Raw genomic sequence first — 13,766 nt, 5'->3', positions numbered from 1 at the left:
ACAAGTGACAGCAAGGTCATCCATTCCCACATGGAGCAGGGTTGTGTCAGAATCAGACCTGACTGAGCCTGGCTCTCATGCGCTTCTAGTATCCATGAAGTCATGCTACTGCGCATTGTAGAGGGTCAGCCTGAGCATGGCACTGCGCATACTCGCTGATCTACAAATAACGCCCCCAAACTACTATTCCAAATTTGCACACTGCCTTTCTCAGGCAGATCTGCACAAATCTGGAGGTCTTTCTCATTTCATGACCATGTAACAGAAATCCATGTTCTACTATGTAGAAATCCACACAGTGGGATTCACATAGCTTGAATGTTCCTAAACATAGTTTGCTTGAAGTGAACACCTGATCCGAGAATAATTTTAGGAATTTGTTGGTGTTTATTTATTTCCTGTGTTCCACTCGTTAAGAAATACCAGTGGTACATCAGACTAAGGTTAGCACAGTGTTGTTCCCCAACACATCTCTCTAGTTCCATTTGATGGGAATGAGGAAAGGTGGGCAATTTTGGGGGAAAACAACTAACAATTTTTTGCCTCTCCCTTGGCAACCCATATCTTTGTTTACGGCTCAGATACTCGGAAGCAAGTGGGCTCAGGGTGGCTGTTATAACATGAACATGATTTGTCATTATCTACCCCACAGTGCCACTACAATTGGGACCATCCCAATTACCCTGAAGGCATTCCACTACAAACGTTATCTTTAAAAATGAGTGCCACAGGGTTAAAGTAATACCCTTTTTTTATCTTATTTTGTTTGCGTACTAACGGTCTGTGTACTAATTACTGCAACAAATGTATTAAGCACATGCATGCAGCTTTTAAAAACAAACTTACAAAAAAAACTAAAACCAAACCAACACGGCAACAGTTGACGGTGTACTAATGTTGTCCTCTACCTACCTCAATCAGTGATGTTACTGCTTCTGTGTCCTCTCCTCCCCCTGTCCTTCATGTTGGCCCAGTGCTAAGCATGGAACCACTGGAGATGCTCCCCTCCACCATCTCACAGTCTTGTCACAGGCTTGACCTCTGACCTTCCCATTGCAATCTGTTGAAATCCAAAGTAAATGTTCTGCACTTGGTAGCATTGAATTATTAGGGGCATTTTAACCTTAATGTATCAGTTTTGTGAGGGGGAGGTGTTTATCAGATGGGGCCTACATTATAAGAGTACTAGTCCTTTTTATATGCTTTGCCCCATATTCTACTGTGTTTACTGATTTTGTCTGTTTTAAGTTGTTTATAAATGTACATGGGTTTTTGGTATTTCTTTATTGATCTACTGATCAGTGATCTTTACAAATGGGAGCAATCACAAAAGAGAGAGAGAGAGCAGTGTTGCTGTCCCTTTTCTGTGCATGAAGGCCCTCCATGTCATGGAGTAAAGTGGGGGGTGGAGGGGGGGTCTCGTCCATTTAGATTTTCACTCATTTGCCGGCTCACTCACTCAGTTCACACATGCCTCTATGCATTCCTTCATAGTCTGTCCCTGTCGTGGTTCACCAGGTCATTCTGCATGTATTCCTCTGCATACCCATAAGCATAACACATCACCCCATTTCCCATGCTCCTTCTCCCATATCCTCATATCACCTTCCTTCAGCAACATCCCCAATGCTCACCTGTGCTAGGCATGGGGTACCCTTCCCCTCCCATCCCCACTCCACCTCCCTCCACACCCTCCTCCACCCAACCACCCACCCGCAAATCTTCCCACCTCCCTCTTCCTCTCTGTGTTGGGCTGGCATGTGATAGTGGCACTGGTTGTGTTCTCTTCCTCTCCCTTCTTTACTAACAGACGCAGACCAAACTGGAGCATGCCCACATTAAGGAGCTTGAACAGAGCCTGCTCTTTGAAAAGACCAAAGCTGAGAAACTCCAGAGAGAGTTAGAAGACACTAGGGTAATGGATCTTGCTCTACATAGCGCTGCGTTTGGAAAGAGGGGTGGAGTGGGGATGGGGCCAGGGTAATGTTGAAAATCTTGGGATGGGGTACAGAGGATCTCCAGATGGCTGTACCACTGGCTTCCATAGGCTGTTTTTCTGACCTTCTCTGCCTTAGAGGGTTGGGAACGGTAGGAGTCAATATTTACAGTGCCTTCAGAAAGTATTCACACCCCTTGACTTTTTTCACACTTTGTTGTGTTACAGCCTGAATTTAAAATTGATTACATTTAGATTTTATTTTGTCACTGGCCTACACACAATAACTGTAATGTCAAAGTGTCTAGGGAAATTTTGACAAATGAATTAAAAATTAAAAGCTGAAATGTCTTGAGTCAATAAGTATTCATCCCCTTTTGTTATGGCAAGCCTAAATAAGTTCAGGAGTAAACACATTTTCTTAATAAGTCACAAGTTGCATGGACTCACTCTGTGTGCCATTATAGTGTTTAATGTGATTTTTGAATGACTACCTCATATTTGAACCCCACAAATACAATTATCTGCAAGGTCCCTCAGTCGAACAGTGAATTTCAAACACAGATTCAACCACAAAGACCAGATAGGTTTTCCAATGCCTCACAAAGAAGGGCGTTTTAAATTGATGTATTTCAGTCCTTGACTTATAATGTTCTGTACTATGTATAATGTCATGTTTCATGTGTACCCCATGGAAGAGTAGCTGATGTCTCTCCAGCGGCTAATAGGGTTCCTAATAAATGCCTATTGGTAGATGGGTAAATAAAAAAATCAAAAAATCAAACATTGAATATCCCTTTGAGCATAATCAGGTTATTAGTCTTTGGATTGTTTATCCAGGCGTCCTTTCTAACTCAGTTGCCGGAAAGGAAGGAAACCGCTCAGGGATTTCACCATGATGCCAATGGTGACTTTAAAACAGTTGCTGTGATGGGGGAGAACTGAGGATGAATCAACAACATTGGAGTTATTCCACAATACTAACCTAAATAATAAAGTGAAAAGGAAGCCTGTACAGAATAAAACAATTTAAAAATATGCATCCTGTTTGCAATAAGGCACTAAAGTATAACTGCAAAAAATGTGGCAAATACTACTCTTCATATTTTCATGCATGGTGGTGCCTGTATCATGTTATGGGTATGCTTGTCATCGGCAAGGACTAGGGAGTCTTTTGGGGGGATAAAAATAAATGGAATAGAGCTAAGCAAAATCCTAGAGGAAAGCTTGGTTCAGTCTGCTTTCCAACAGACACCTTTTAGCAGGACAATAACCTTAAACTCAAGGCCAAATATACACTGGAGTTGCTTGCCAAGATGACATTGAATGTTCCTGAGCGGCCTAGTTACTGTTTTGACTTAAACCGGCTTAAACATCTATGGCAAGACTTAGAATTATTTTGTGCAAATATTGTACAATCCAGGTGTGCAAAGCTCTTAGACTTACCCAGAAAGACAGACTCAGGGGTGTGAATACTTATGTAAATTATATTTCTGTATTTAATTTTCAATACATTTGAAAAAATGTCTAAAAACATGTTTTTACTGTCATTATGGGGTATTGTGTGTAGATGGAACAATTTGGGTTGTAACAAGAAAGTGGAATAAGTCAGGGGGTATGAATACTTTCTGAAGGCACTGTAGCTGCAATTGAATGTCACTAAGTAAACATTGAATGGTGTAATTGTCTAATCTTTTTACTTGCTAGCAACTAATATTATCTATTGGCCTTATCCGTAGTTCCAAGAACCAATTTCAAAGTTGCTTTATAATATGCAGTATCTTACGCAGGCTTTCATTTTCTTCCCATTTTGTCAAACATGAACCATTCACATTCCTGTGTGTCACCAGTACAGCAGTCTTAACCACTTTACTGCTGTCACTGAAAACATTTGAAAACATCAGGGTTATTTTTTTTACTATACTTTTAGTTTAACTATACAACAATTTTGTTCTTTTTCGATTAGGTTTTACCCAGAGAACGGCAAAGCCGTCTGATTCTTTTGCCTCTTTCTCCATGTGTTCCTCTGCTCACAGTTAGCACACAGTCTCAAATACTTTGCTGTTAGGACATGGTAGCCATGCAACCATCCCTTATTCCCAGTGGTCCTTTGTCCCACCCCCCCCCCCAATCCTACAAGCCCCAATTGCCCTGCCCATCTAGTATCCCCCGCCTCTTGTAAGTCTCTGTCCTACTCCCATCCCTTAGCAATTGTTCTGTGCTTCCCTCAGGGGTGTGCGCCAATGCAGGTGTATTCAACTGCCATTCTCAAGAGCCTTAGTCTACTGGTTTTCTTTTCCCCTGGTACTTAATTAATAGGTTAATATCATTAGTTGGCAAGAAAGTCTATCTGGTTTTATTCTGGTCTAAATCGACCCCTGATTAAAAGGTAAGGATGAAAACCAGTAAACGCTGCAGCACTTGGGGAGTGTTGTTCAATACACAAGAATTACATGTGAGGAATGATATGGTTTCATTTTATATCCACTAGAGGGCAGTGTAATATTTCAACTGTAGGCATCCTATGTAAATGTGGGATTGCACTGTTTACTTGCTTTACGCTACTACTGCAACTATGGTGGACATCTGTTTCTATAGGACCCTCTTTGAAAAGATTCCTCCCCGTAGACCTGTCTGATGGCAGGGGGATTCAACAGCTACCCATTTTCCTGTCAGTACATGCACAATCACACTGTTTCCAAAGGTTGAAGAACAGTTTTGTTTGAGCCAGAGTTGTGCCGTCCCATAGGTGGCCACAGTTTCAGAGAAGTCCCGCATAATGGAGCTAGAGAGGGACCTGGTGCTGAGGACCAGGGAGGTGGATGACCTGCGGTTGCGTCTGGAGGCCCAGCAAGAGTCAGAGGGCTCAGACTCCACTACCTCCCCTCTCCTGGAGGAAGTGAGCTCTCTTAGGGCTCAGCTGGCTTCTCAGGAAGACCAGCAACGGGTTGAGCTTGCCGGGATGAGGGAGAAGCTGGCAGCGGAGGAGAAGGCACACAGTGAGGCAATGGCCCAGCTCCAAGTCTCATCCACCAAGATTTCCACTGACAACGAGCAGTTGAAGCTACACGTCAGCCAGAACGAGAAGGAGAATGCAGACGTCATAGAGCTGTGGAGCTCTAAGCTGGAATCTGCCATCACCTCACACCAGCAGGCCATGGAGGAGATGAAAGTTTCCTTCAGCAAAGGGGCTGGCTCCCAGGCGACAGAGCTGGTGGAGACCAAGAGTGCCCTGGAGAGGCTGAAGGTGGAGCACAAGCAGGCACTGGAAGAGGCTGGGGCCAGGTGTGTGGCAGAGGCTGCAGCCCGGGCACAGGAGACGGGGGAGCTCAACAAACAGCTGCTGGTCGTGTCAGAGGAGAAGGAGCGCCTGGAGGAGAGCCTGCGGTCCAGTGTGGAGAGTGCTGAGGAGCAGCACCTGGTGGAGATGGAGGATGTGCTAGTCAAACTGCACACTGCTGAGCTGAAGGTAAAGGAACTGGAGGAGCAGGAGGCTAAGCTAGTCCAGCAGACCCAGGACAGTGCCAAGGAGGTCCAGGAGCAGGTGGCAGCTATGGAGGCTTTGCGCTCCCAGGCAGGCCAAGGTAACCAAGAGCTCCAGAGTCTGAGGACCCAGCTGGAGGAGACCCAGAGACAAGCTTGCTCACAGGGCAACAAGGTAGGTCCATACCCATGCCATCTTCCCATTGTCCGTGTATCCAGTTTCTATTTTACGTCCATGTGAGTTTTCCATAAATATAGGCATGAAATAAATACAACTGGTATGTCATGTTATGATTTACCCTTACCTTCAGTCATTACTTTGTTTTATTTGGATTCATTTTTAGCTTGTCCTTCATATTCCTAATGTCACTCATTTATTCCCCCCCCAAAAAATGTCCTCCATGTCCATGGTGTCATGCCCTGGCCTGTGGCTGTAGGTCAGTGAGTTGAGCTCTGAGCTGGAGGGCAGGCAGCAGGAGATCCTCTCCTTGCAGCAGAGCCTGACCTCTGTGCAGCAGAACACGGGCTCTCTGGAGCAAGAGCTGGGCAACCTGGTGAGTACTAGCGCTTATGTGGGGTGGTGAGGAGCCAGGGAATGGGAGTGGGTGGCCTTGCATGACTGATGGGACTGTAAGGCTTAAGGTAAGCTCAGTTAAGGAAGAGCATAGTATTGAAATGCTAGCTTTTGGTTTTCATGGGAATGATAAAGTATCTACCTATAGGTAGAACTTCAATTATACACTTATGATGAAACTTGTGTGTAACATTAGTAATTGGCAACCATTTTGAGGTTTGTCATGGAATACCTTTCTGACTAAAGCATGCATGGATGTATTCATCAAAGTTTTATTTCCTCAGAAACAAAAACTGTCAGAAAGCACAGACGATCAGACTAAGTCAACACAAACTATGCAAGGTAAATATATTTACTTTGACCATGTTGGTCCTGTAACGTAACCCAAGTAATAAGAAAACAAAGACTAACATGTGTTTTTATCAGCAAGACGTATCATATTCCTAGAGACAAAATGTTGACTTCAAGCTAATTTAATGACTAATAATGATGTGGTTTTATAAAAAATCATGTTTTATATTGGTCCACAGGGCCAGGCAGTACATAGTAGATTAGTACATATAGTACATGTATTTGTGCTGCATGGTGCTAAGCGCTTGAATGATGCAAGCTAATAGTGTCAGTCTCTTAATTCTTTCTTTCAGAGTTGCTTCAGAAGCTTGGCGAAAAAGAAGAGCAGTGCACATCGCTCTCCACCAAATCAGAGGCTCTTAGAAGCCAACTTGCAGGTCAGAACACCGGCCAGCACTGTGGCTGTTAACCTATAGTACACACAGCTCAATGTGACCGTTCTCCCGACATGCGTTCAGTTGTGTAACCTACACCAGGGGTCTCCAAACCTGCTGTTTGTTGTTGTAGTGTTTCTGGTAGATAGTGGTTCCCAAACTTTTTATAGTCCCCATACCCCTTCAAACGTTCAACCTCCAGCTGTGTACCCCCTCTAGCACCAGGGTCAGCGCACTCTCAAATGTTTTTTTTGCCATTATTGTAAGCCTGCCACACATGCACTACACAATACATTTATTAAACATAAGAATGAGTGTGAGTTTTTGTCACAACCCGGCTCATGGGAAGTGACAAAGAGCTCTTATAGGACCAGGGCACAAATAATAATACACTGCTCAAAAAAATAAAGGGAACACATAAAAAACACAATGTAACTCCAAGTCAATCACACTTCTGTGAAATCAAACTGTCCACTTAGGAAGCAACACTGATTGATAATAAATTTCACATGCTGTTGTGCAAATGGAATAGACAACAGGTGGAAATTATAGGCAATTAGCAAGACAACCCCAATAAAGGAGTGGTTCTGCAGGTGATAACCACAGACCACTTCTCAGTTCCTATGCTTCCTGGCTGATGTTTTGGTCACTTTTGAATGCTGGCGGTGCTTTCACTCTAGTGGTAGCATGAGACGGAGTCTACAACCCACACAAGTGGCTCAGGTAGTGCAGCTCATCCAGGATGGCACATCAATGCGAGCTGTGGCAAGAAGGTTTGCTGTGTCTGTCAGCGTAGTGTCCAGAGCATGGAGGCGCTACCAGGAGACAGGCCAGTACCTCAGGAGACGTGGAGGAGGCCGTAGGAGGGCAACAACCCAGCAGCAGGTCCGCTACCTCCGCCTTTGTGCAAGGAGGAGCAGGAGGAGCACTGCCAGAGCCCTGCAAAATGACCTCCAGCAGGCCACAAATGTGCATGTGTCTGCTCAAACGGTCAGAAACAGACTCCATGAGGGTGGTATGAGGGCCCGACGTCCACAGGTGGGGGTTGTGCTTACAGCCCAACACCGTGCAGGACGTTTTTCATTTGCCAGAGAACACCAAGATTGGCAAATTCACCACTGGCGCCCTGTGCTCTTCACAGATGAAAGCAGGTTCACACTGAGCACATGTGACAGACGTGACAGTCTGGAGACGCCGTGAAGAACGTTCTGCTGCCTGCAACATCCTCCAGCATGACCGGTTTGGAGGTGGGTCAGTCATGGTGTGGGAGGGCTGTGCGGCCCCACAAAGAAATGCCACCCATGTGCTCGCCCAGAGGTAGCCTGACTTCCAAGATGAGATCCTCAGACCCCTTGTGAGGCCATATGCTGGTGCGGTTGGCCCTGGGTTCCTCCTAAATGCAAGACAATGCTAGACCTCATGTGGCTGGAGTGTGTCAGCAGTTCCTGCAAGAGGAAGGCATTGATGCTATGGACTGGCCCGCCCGTTCCCCAGACCTGAATCCATTTGAGCACATCTGGGACATCATGTCTCGCTCCGTCCACCAACGCCACGTTGCACCACAGACTGTCCAGGAGTTGGCGGATGCTTTAGTCCAGGTCTGGGAGGAGATCCCTCAGGAGACCATCTCATCAGGAGCATGCCCAGGCGTTGTAGGGAGGTCATACAGGCACGTGGAGGCCACACACACTACTGAGCCTCATTTTGACTTGTTTTAAGGACATTACATCAAAGTTGGATCAGTCTGTAGTGTGGTTTTCCACTTTAATTTTGAGTGTGACTCCAAATCCAGACCTTTGTGATTTTGTTGTCAGCACATTCAACTATGTAAAGAAAAAAGTATTTAATAATATTTCATTCATTCAGATCTAGGATGTTATTTTAGTGTTCCCTTTATTTTTTTGAGCAGTGTATAATAATAACAATCATCAACAATTGATCTATTTATTTAGGCATCTTACATATAAAACTTTCTTTGTTCATCAAAAATTATGAATAACTCACCACAGGTTAATGAGAAGGGTGTGCTTGAAAGGTTTCACATAACTGTGCAATGTTGGGCTGTATTGGAAGAGAGTCTGTCTTAAATCATTTTCCACACACAGTCTGTGCCTGTATTTAGTTTCCATGCTAGAGTGTGGGCCAAGAATCCACTCTCAAAGGTACGTGGTTGCAAAGGGCACCAGTGTCTTAACAGTGCGATATGCCAAGGCAGGATACTCTGAGCGCAGCCCAATCCAGAAATCTGGCAGTGGTTTCTGATTTAAATTAAATTCACACAGACCTACTTGTTGCAATTTCGATGAGGCTCTATTGTTCAGATATCAGTAAGTGGCTTGGAGGCAGGGCATGAAAGGGATAATGAATCCAGTTGTTTGTGTCATCCGTTTTGGGAAAGTACCTGCATAATTGCGCACCCAACTCACTCAGGTGCTTCGCTATATCACATTTAACATTGTAAGCTTGAGTTCATTTGAACACAAAGAAATCATACAATGATGGAAAGACCTGTGTGTTGTCTTTGTTAATACAGACAGAGAAGAGCTCCAACTTATTAATCATAGCCTCAATTTTGTCCCATACATTGAATATAGTTGTGGAGAGTCCCAGTAATCATAGATTCAGATCATTCAGGCGAGAAAAAACATCACCCAGATCGGCCAGTTGTGTGAGAAACTCGTCATCATGCAATCTGTCAGACACGTGAAAATTATGGTCAGTGAAGAAGACTTTTTAAGCTCGTCTCTCAATTAAAATAAATGTGTCAATACTTTGGCCCTTGATAACCAGCGCACTTCTGTATGTTGTAATAGTGTTACATGGTCGCTGCCCATATCATTGCGTAGTGCAGAAAATACACTAGAGTTCAGGGGCCCTGCTTTAACAAAGTTAACCATTTTCACTGTAGTGTCCAAAATGTCTTTCAAGCTGTCAGGCATTCCTTTGTCAGTAAGAGCCTCTTGGTGGATGCTGCAGTGTACCCAAGTGACGTCGGGAGCAACTGCTTGCACGTGCGTTACCACTTCACTATGTCTCCCTGTCATGGCTTTTGCACCATCAGTACAGATACCAACACATCTTGACCACCATAGTCCATTGGATCTCACAAAGCGGTCCAGTACTTTAAAAATATCCTCTCATGCTGTCCTGGTTTCCAGTGGTTTGCAGAAGATGTCTTCCTTAGTAGACACCCCATAAACGTAATGGACATATACCAGGAGCTGTGCCAGGCCCTCTACGTCATTTGACTCATCCAGCTGTAACACATAGAATTAACTGGTTTGTATACGAAGCAGTAATTTCAAAACATCTCCTGCCATGTCAATTATGTGTGAAACAGTGTTGTTTGATGAAGGCATTGTCTGTATAGTTTTCTGGGCCTTTTCCCCCAGCATTGTCCCAGCCATATCCGCTGCAGCAGGAATAATTAAGTCCACCTCAATAGTATGGGGCTTGCCTGTTCTAGCCACTCGGTAGCTCACCATATAAGATGCGTCTAGCCCCTTCTTATTAATGGTATCTATTGCTTTTATGCATGTCTTACTACTTGAATGTCGTCTTTTTTCTCGCTGGCTTATTTTTCAAATTGTCACGTTTCTAAATGTCTGCGCAAGAGTGCAGGTTTCCCGCTAGAGAGTAACGGTTAATGTGATTGGATGTTAATTACTCTAGGCTACCTGTATTTGACATTGTGTTGTTATTTCGCTGAACACTAGATGGTTTAATTCTATTTTTGGCAGTGAAATGAGGCTACTCAGGCGAGAATAAAACCTCACCCAAATGTAATGCCCGTTGGAAAATATAAATGCACTGATACCGTATGTTGGCTGGGAATTGCCATGGACCTCACGATACAATATTATTGCCATACTTAGGTGCCGATACGATATGTATTGCGATTCAAATCAAACTTTATTTGTCACCTGGGCCGAATACAACAAGACCTTACTGTGAAATGCTACTTACAATCCCTTAACCAACAGTGCAGATTCTCACGATTCTATATGTATTGCGAATCAATACTGCAATTTTATTGCAATTTGATGTTCCAAACACATTGCTTACTATATTTCTGCTGCAGACAGACGAGAAAGCATGAGAAAATGAGTTTTGCTCAGTCATGGAAATAAGTGCTGAAAACATTGGCTCACTATTTAAAAAGAAGATGGAGAAAAAGCTAGTACAGCCGACTAGTGCTAGCTAACGCAACCTAGCACATCATAAGTATTTTTTTTTTACAGAGCAATACTTGGAAGTCAAAGTATCAATATAATATTGTCCAAAATAATATTGCGATATGCAACTGTGGACTGAGGCTTGTTACCATTGACTGAATGATGTTTTCCTCTGACCTAGGGCTGGAGAGGAAGCTAAAGGCTGGAGAGGAGAAGCTTGATCAGCTCGCAAACGACAAGGTCAAGCTCCAAAGTGACATCTCAGACATGATGAAGTCATCAGGCGACAGTTCAGCACAGCTTACCAAAATGAATGAAGACCTCACTCAGAAAGAAAGGTACACAATGAAATGAAATGTCACGAACAAAGGTGTTCTCAAACATATGCAAATAGATTGGCTTACTTTCACCGTCGACAATCAGGTTAACCGCTAGTGACAATATTTAATGAGCGTGTGACAACGATGCACAAAACCGTCGAACATGCACTGAGTATACAAAACTTTAAGAGCACCTGTACTTTCCATGACAAACTGACCAGGTGATTCCAAGTGAAAGCTATGATCCCTTATTGATGATATATATGTTATATCCACTTCAATCAGTGTAGATGAAGGGGTGGAGACAGGTTAAATAAGGATTTTTATGCTTTGAGACAATTGATTGTATGACCCTGCTGGTCATCTATGAGCCATGTTCTGTCATCTTGGCCATGTTCTGTTATAATCTCCACCCGGCACAGCCAGAAGAGGATTGGCCACCCCTCAGAGCCTGGTTCCTCTCTAGGTTTCTTCCTAGGTTCCTGCCTTTCTAGGGAGTTTTTCCTAGCCACTCTGTGTCTACATCTGCATTGCTTGCTGTTTGGGGTTTTAGGCTGGGTTTCTGTACAGCACTTTGATATCAGCTGATGTAAAAAGGGCTTTATAAATACATTTGATTGATTGATATGTGTTCTGTTCAGAGGGTGAATGGGCAAGCTTAAATATTGAAGTGTCTTTGAACAGGGTATGGTAGTAGGTGTCATGCACAATGGTTTGTGTCAAGAACTGCAACGCTACTGGGTTTTTAACGCTTTTCAGTTTCCAGTGTGGGGGTAGGGTAGTGCAACTCAATATTAGTAAGGTGTTCTTAATGTTTGGTATACTCAGTGTATAATCACTTATTTATTGACTGAACTTGTCATGATCCTGTAGTTTTCATAGGTTGTTATTATTATCCTTAAAACAGGTTTGACCTTTCCATCAACCTGGTTTTCAGTTCATCAGTTTCAGTCCAAAAACATTTGAATCTGCCCCCTACAATGAATCCCTGGTTTGTTTGAATGCCACCTGTCTCACTTGGCCAGAGAGTCACCCCCCTCTCCCCCTCGTCCCCCTTACCTAGGAAGCTGGAAGAGTTACAGACTCAACTTGCAGAGGAGAAGGAGCAGAGAGCACGTTCTGAGGAGCAACAACAGCAGGAAGTGGCCCAGAAGGCGCAGGAGCATCAGGGTCAGCTAAGCAACCTGCAGGAGAAGATCACACAACTGGTGAGTGACAACCCAGTGAAGGCTTTGAGATGTTGATGGTCAGGATAAAGTAGATGATTAGATGTTTGTTGTAAAACAGCATACATTTTTCTTCTCAGGAATATACTTTTTACTGTCTCTACCATGAACACTGAATACCTCACTCTACCACTTTCCCCCTTTCAAACAGCAAATTATTGATGTTAGCTACTCTTGCCCTCTTTATGTTGTGTGTAGGAGAAAAGTTTGCTCCAGGGTGAGGCCCAGGCCAAGGAGCTGCAGACCTCCCAGCAGCAAGCCCTGTCTCAGGCCTCAGAGCACCATGCCAAGCAGCTCAAGGAGCTGCAGGGTCAGGCTGACCAGACCAAGCAGGAGCTGAGTGTCTCCAGGGAGAAGGCCCAGGAGTTGGAGAGGCTGGTGGCTGAGCTGCAGCCTTACAAGGAGAAAGTCCAGGTGAGCACCCACCATATCATTATCAGGACCACCATGTTTTAAGTTCTCAGGAGATGTTACCTTTTGGTACAAAAATCTACTGACTTGGTTATTATTGTGTAATTGACCATTTTACCATGTAGTTTCCAAGTAAATAAAAGTGGTCTATGGTCAGGATGGATGTGGACTTGATAATAATTAGACCACCTCACTTCTAATTAGGGCTGGACAATATGACCTAAAACTCATATCTCAATTTTTTTTCAAACTTATCGGCGATTCATGATATATAAGCTTTGTTGTACAATTAAAGGTAAAAAACACTGCATTTAATAAGACAGTCAGAAATAATCTAATGAATTCAGAGCTTTTGAAATTATACCTAGGCTGAATATATTCCTTCCATAACCATAAGACCCACTAATAATGTATTGATTTGATCAAAATAGCTGTACCTGCTTTTTTTTTGCAATAATCACTGATCTGGCTTTCAGGTCTGTCTATAAAAATGCCCATTTTGTAACAAATTTAACCAGAACCATGCATAATGCATATTCACTAATAATGTAGCAGGCATTATAGCAAATTATAAACTGGGTGGTTCAAGCCCTGAATGCTGATTGGCCGAAAGCCGTGGTATATCAGATCGTATACCATGGGTGTGACAAAACATTGCTCTAATTACATTGGTAACCAGCTTATAATAGCAATAAGGCACATCGGGGGTTTGTGATATATGGCCAATATACCATGGCTTAGGGCTGTTTCCTAGCACTCCGCGTTGCGTTGTGCATAAGAACAGCCCTTAGGTGTGGTATATTGGCCATATACCACACCCCCTCGGGCCTTACTACTTAATTAACACAGTTTTTATAAACAATCTCTCAAGCACAAGCCCACGTGCTAGTGAGTAGCCAGCTAGTATTTATATTTT

The 13,766-nt window shown here is 43.6% G+C and overlaps 1 protein-coding gene across 6 annotated transcripts in view; it reads left to right on the top strand.

Moving 5' to 3' along the window:
* Window positions 1–13,766, top strand: part of LOC139410933 (CAP-Gly domain-containing linker protein 1-like) — a 50,422-nt gene that overhangs the window by 15,620 nt on the left and 21,036 nt on the right. For 4 of the 6 annotated variants that reach the window (XM_071156607.1, XM_071156611.1, XM_071156606.1 and 1 more), the window contains exons 9-16: window positions 1,811–1,915; window positions 4,686–5,594; window positions 5,857–5,973; window positions 6,278–6,335; window positions 6,638–6,721; window positions 11,075–11,231; window positions 12,277–12,421; window positions 12,638–12,853. In XM_071156607.1, the coding sequence (XP_071012708.1) occupies window positions 1,811–1,915; window positions 4,686–5,594; window positions 5,857–5,973; window positions 6,278–6,335; window positions 6,638–6,721; window positions 11,075–11,231; window positions 12,277–12,421; window positions 12,638–12,853 (1,791 nt within the window). The remainder of the gene's footprint in view (window positions 1–1,810; window positions 1,916–4,685; window positions 5,595–5,856; window positions 5,974–6,277; window positions 6,336–6,637; window positions 6,722–11,074; window positions 11,232–12,276; window positions 12,422–12,637; window positions 12,854–13,766) is intronic. The other 2 variants (XM_071156609.1, XM_071156610.1) reach the window with 1 other exon arrangement.

This window comes from Oncorhynchus clarkii, chromosome 6 (genome assembly GCF_045791955.1).
Source record: "Oncorhynchus clarkii lewisi isolate Uvic-CL-2024 chromosome 6, UVic_Ocla_1.0, whole genome shotgun sequence".
Lineage (NCBI taxonomy): Eukaryota > Metazoa > Chordata > Actinopteri > Salmoniformes > Salmonidae > Oncorhynchus > Oncorhynchus clarkii.
This window is presented reverse-complemented; position numbering and strand designations above follow the sequence as displayed.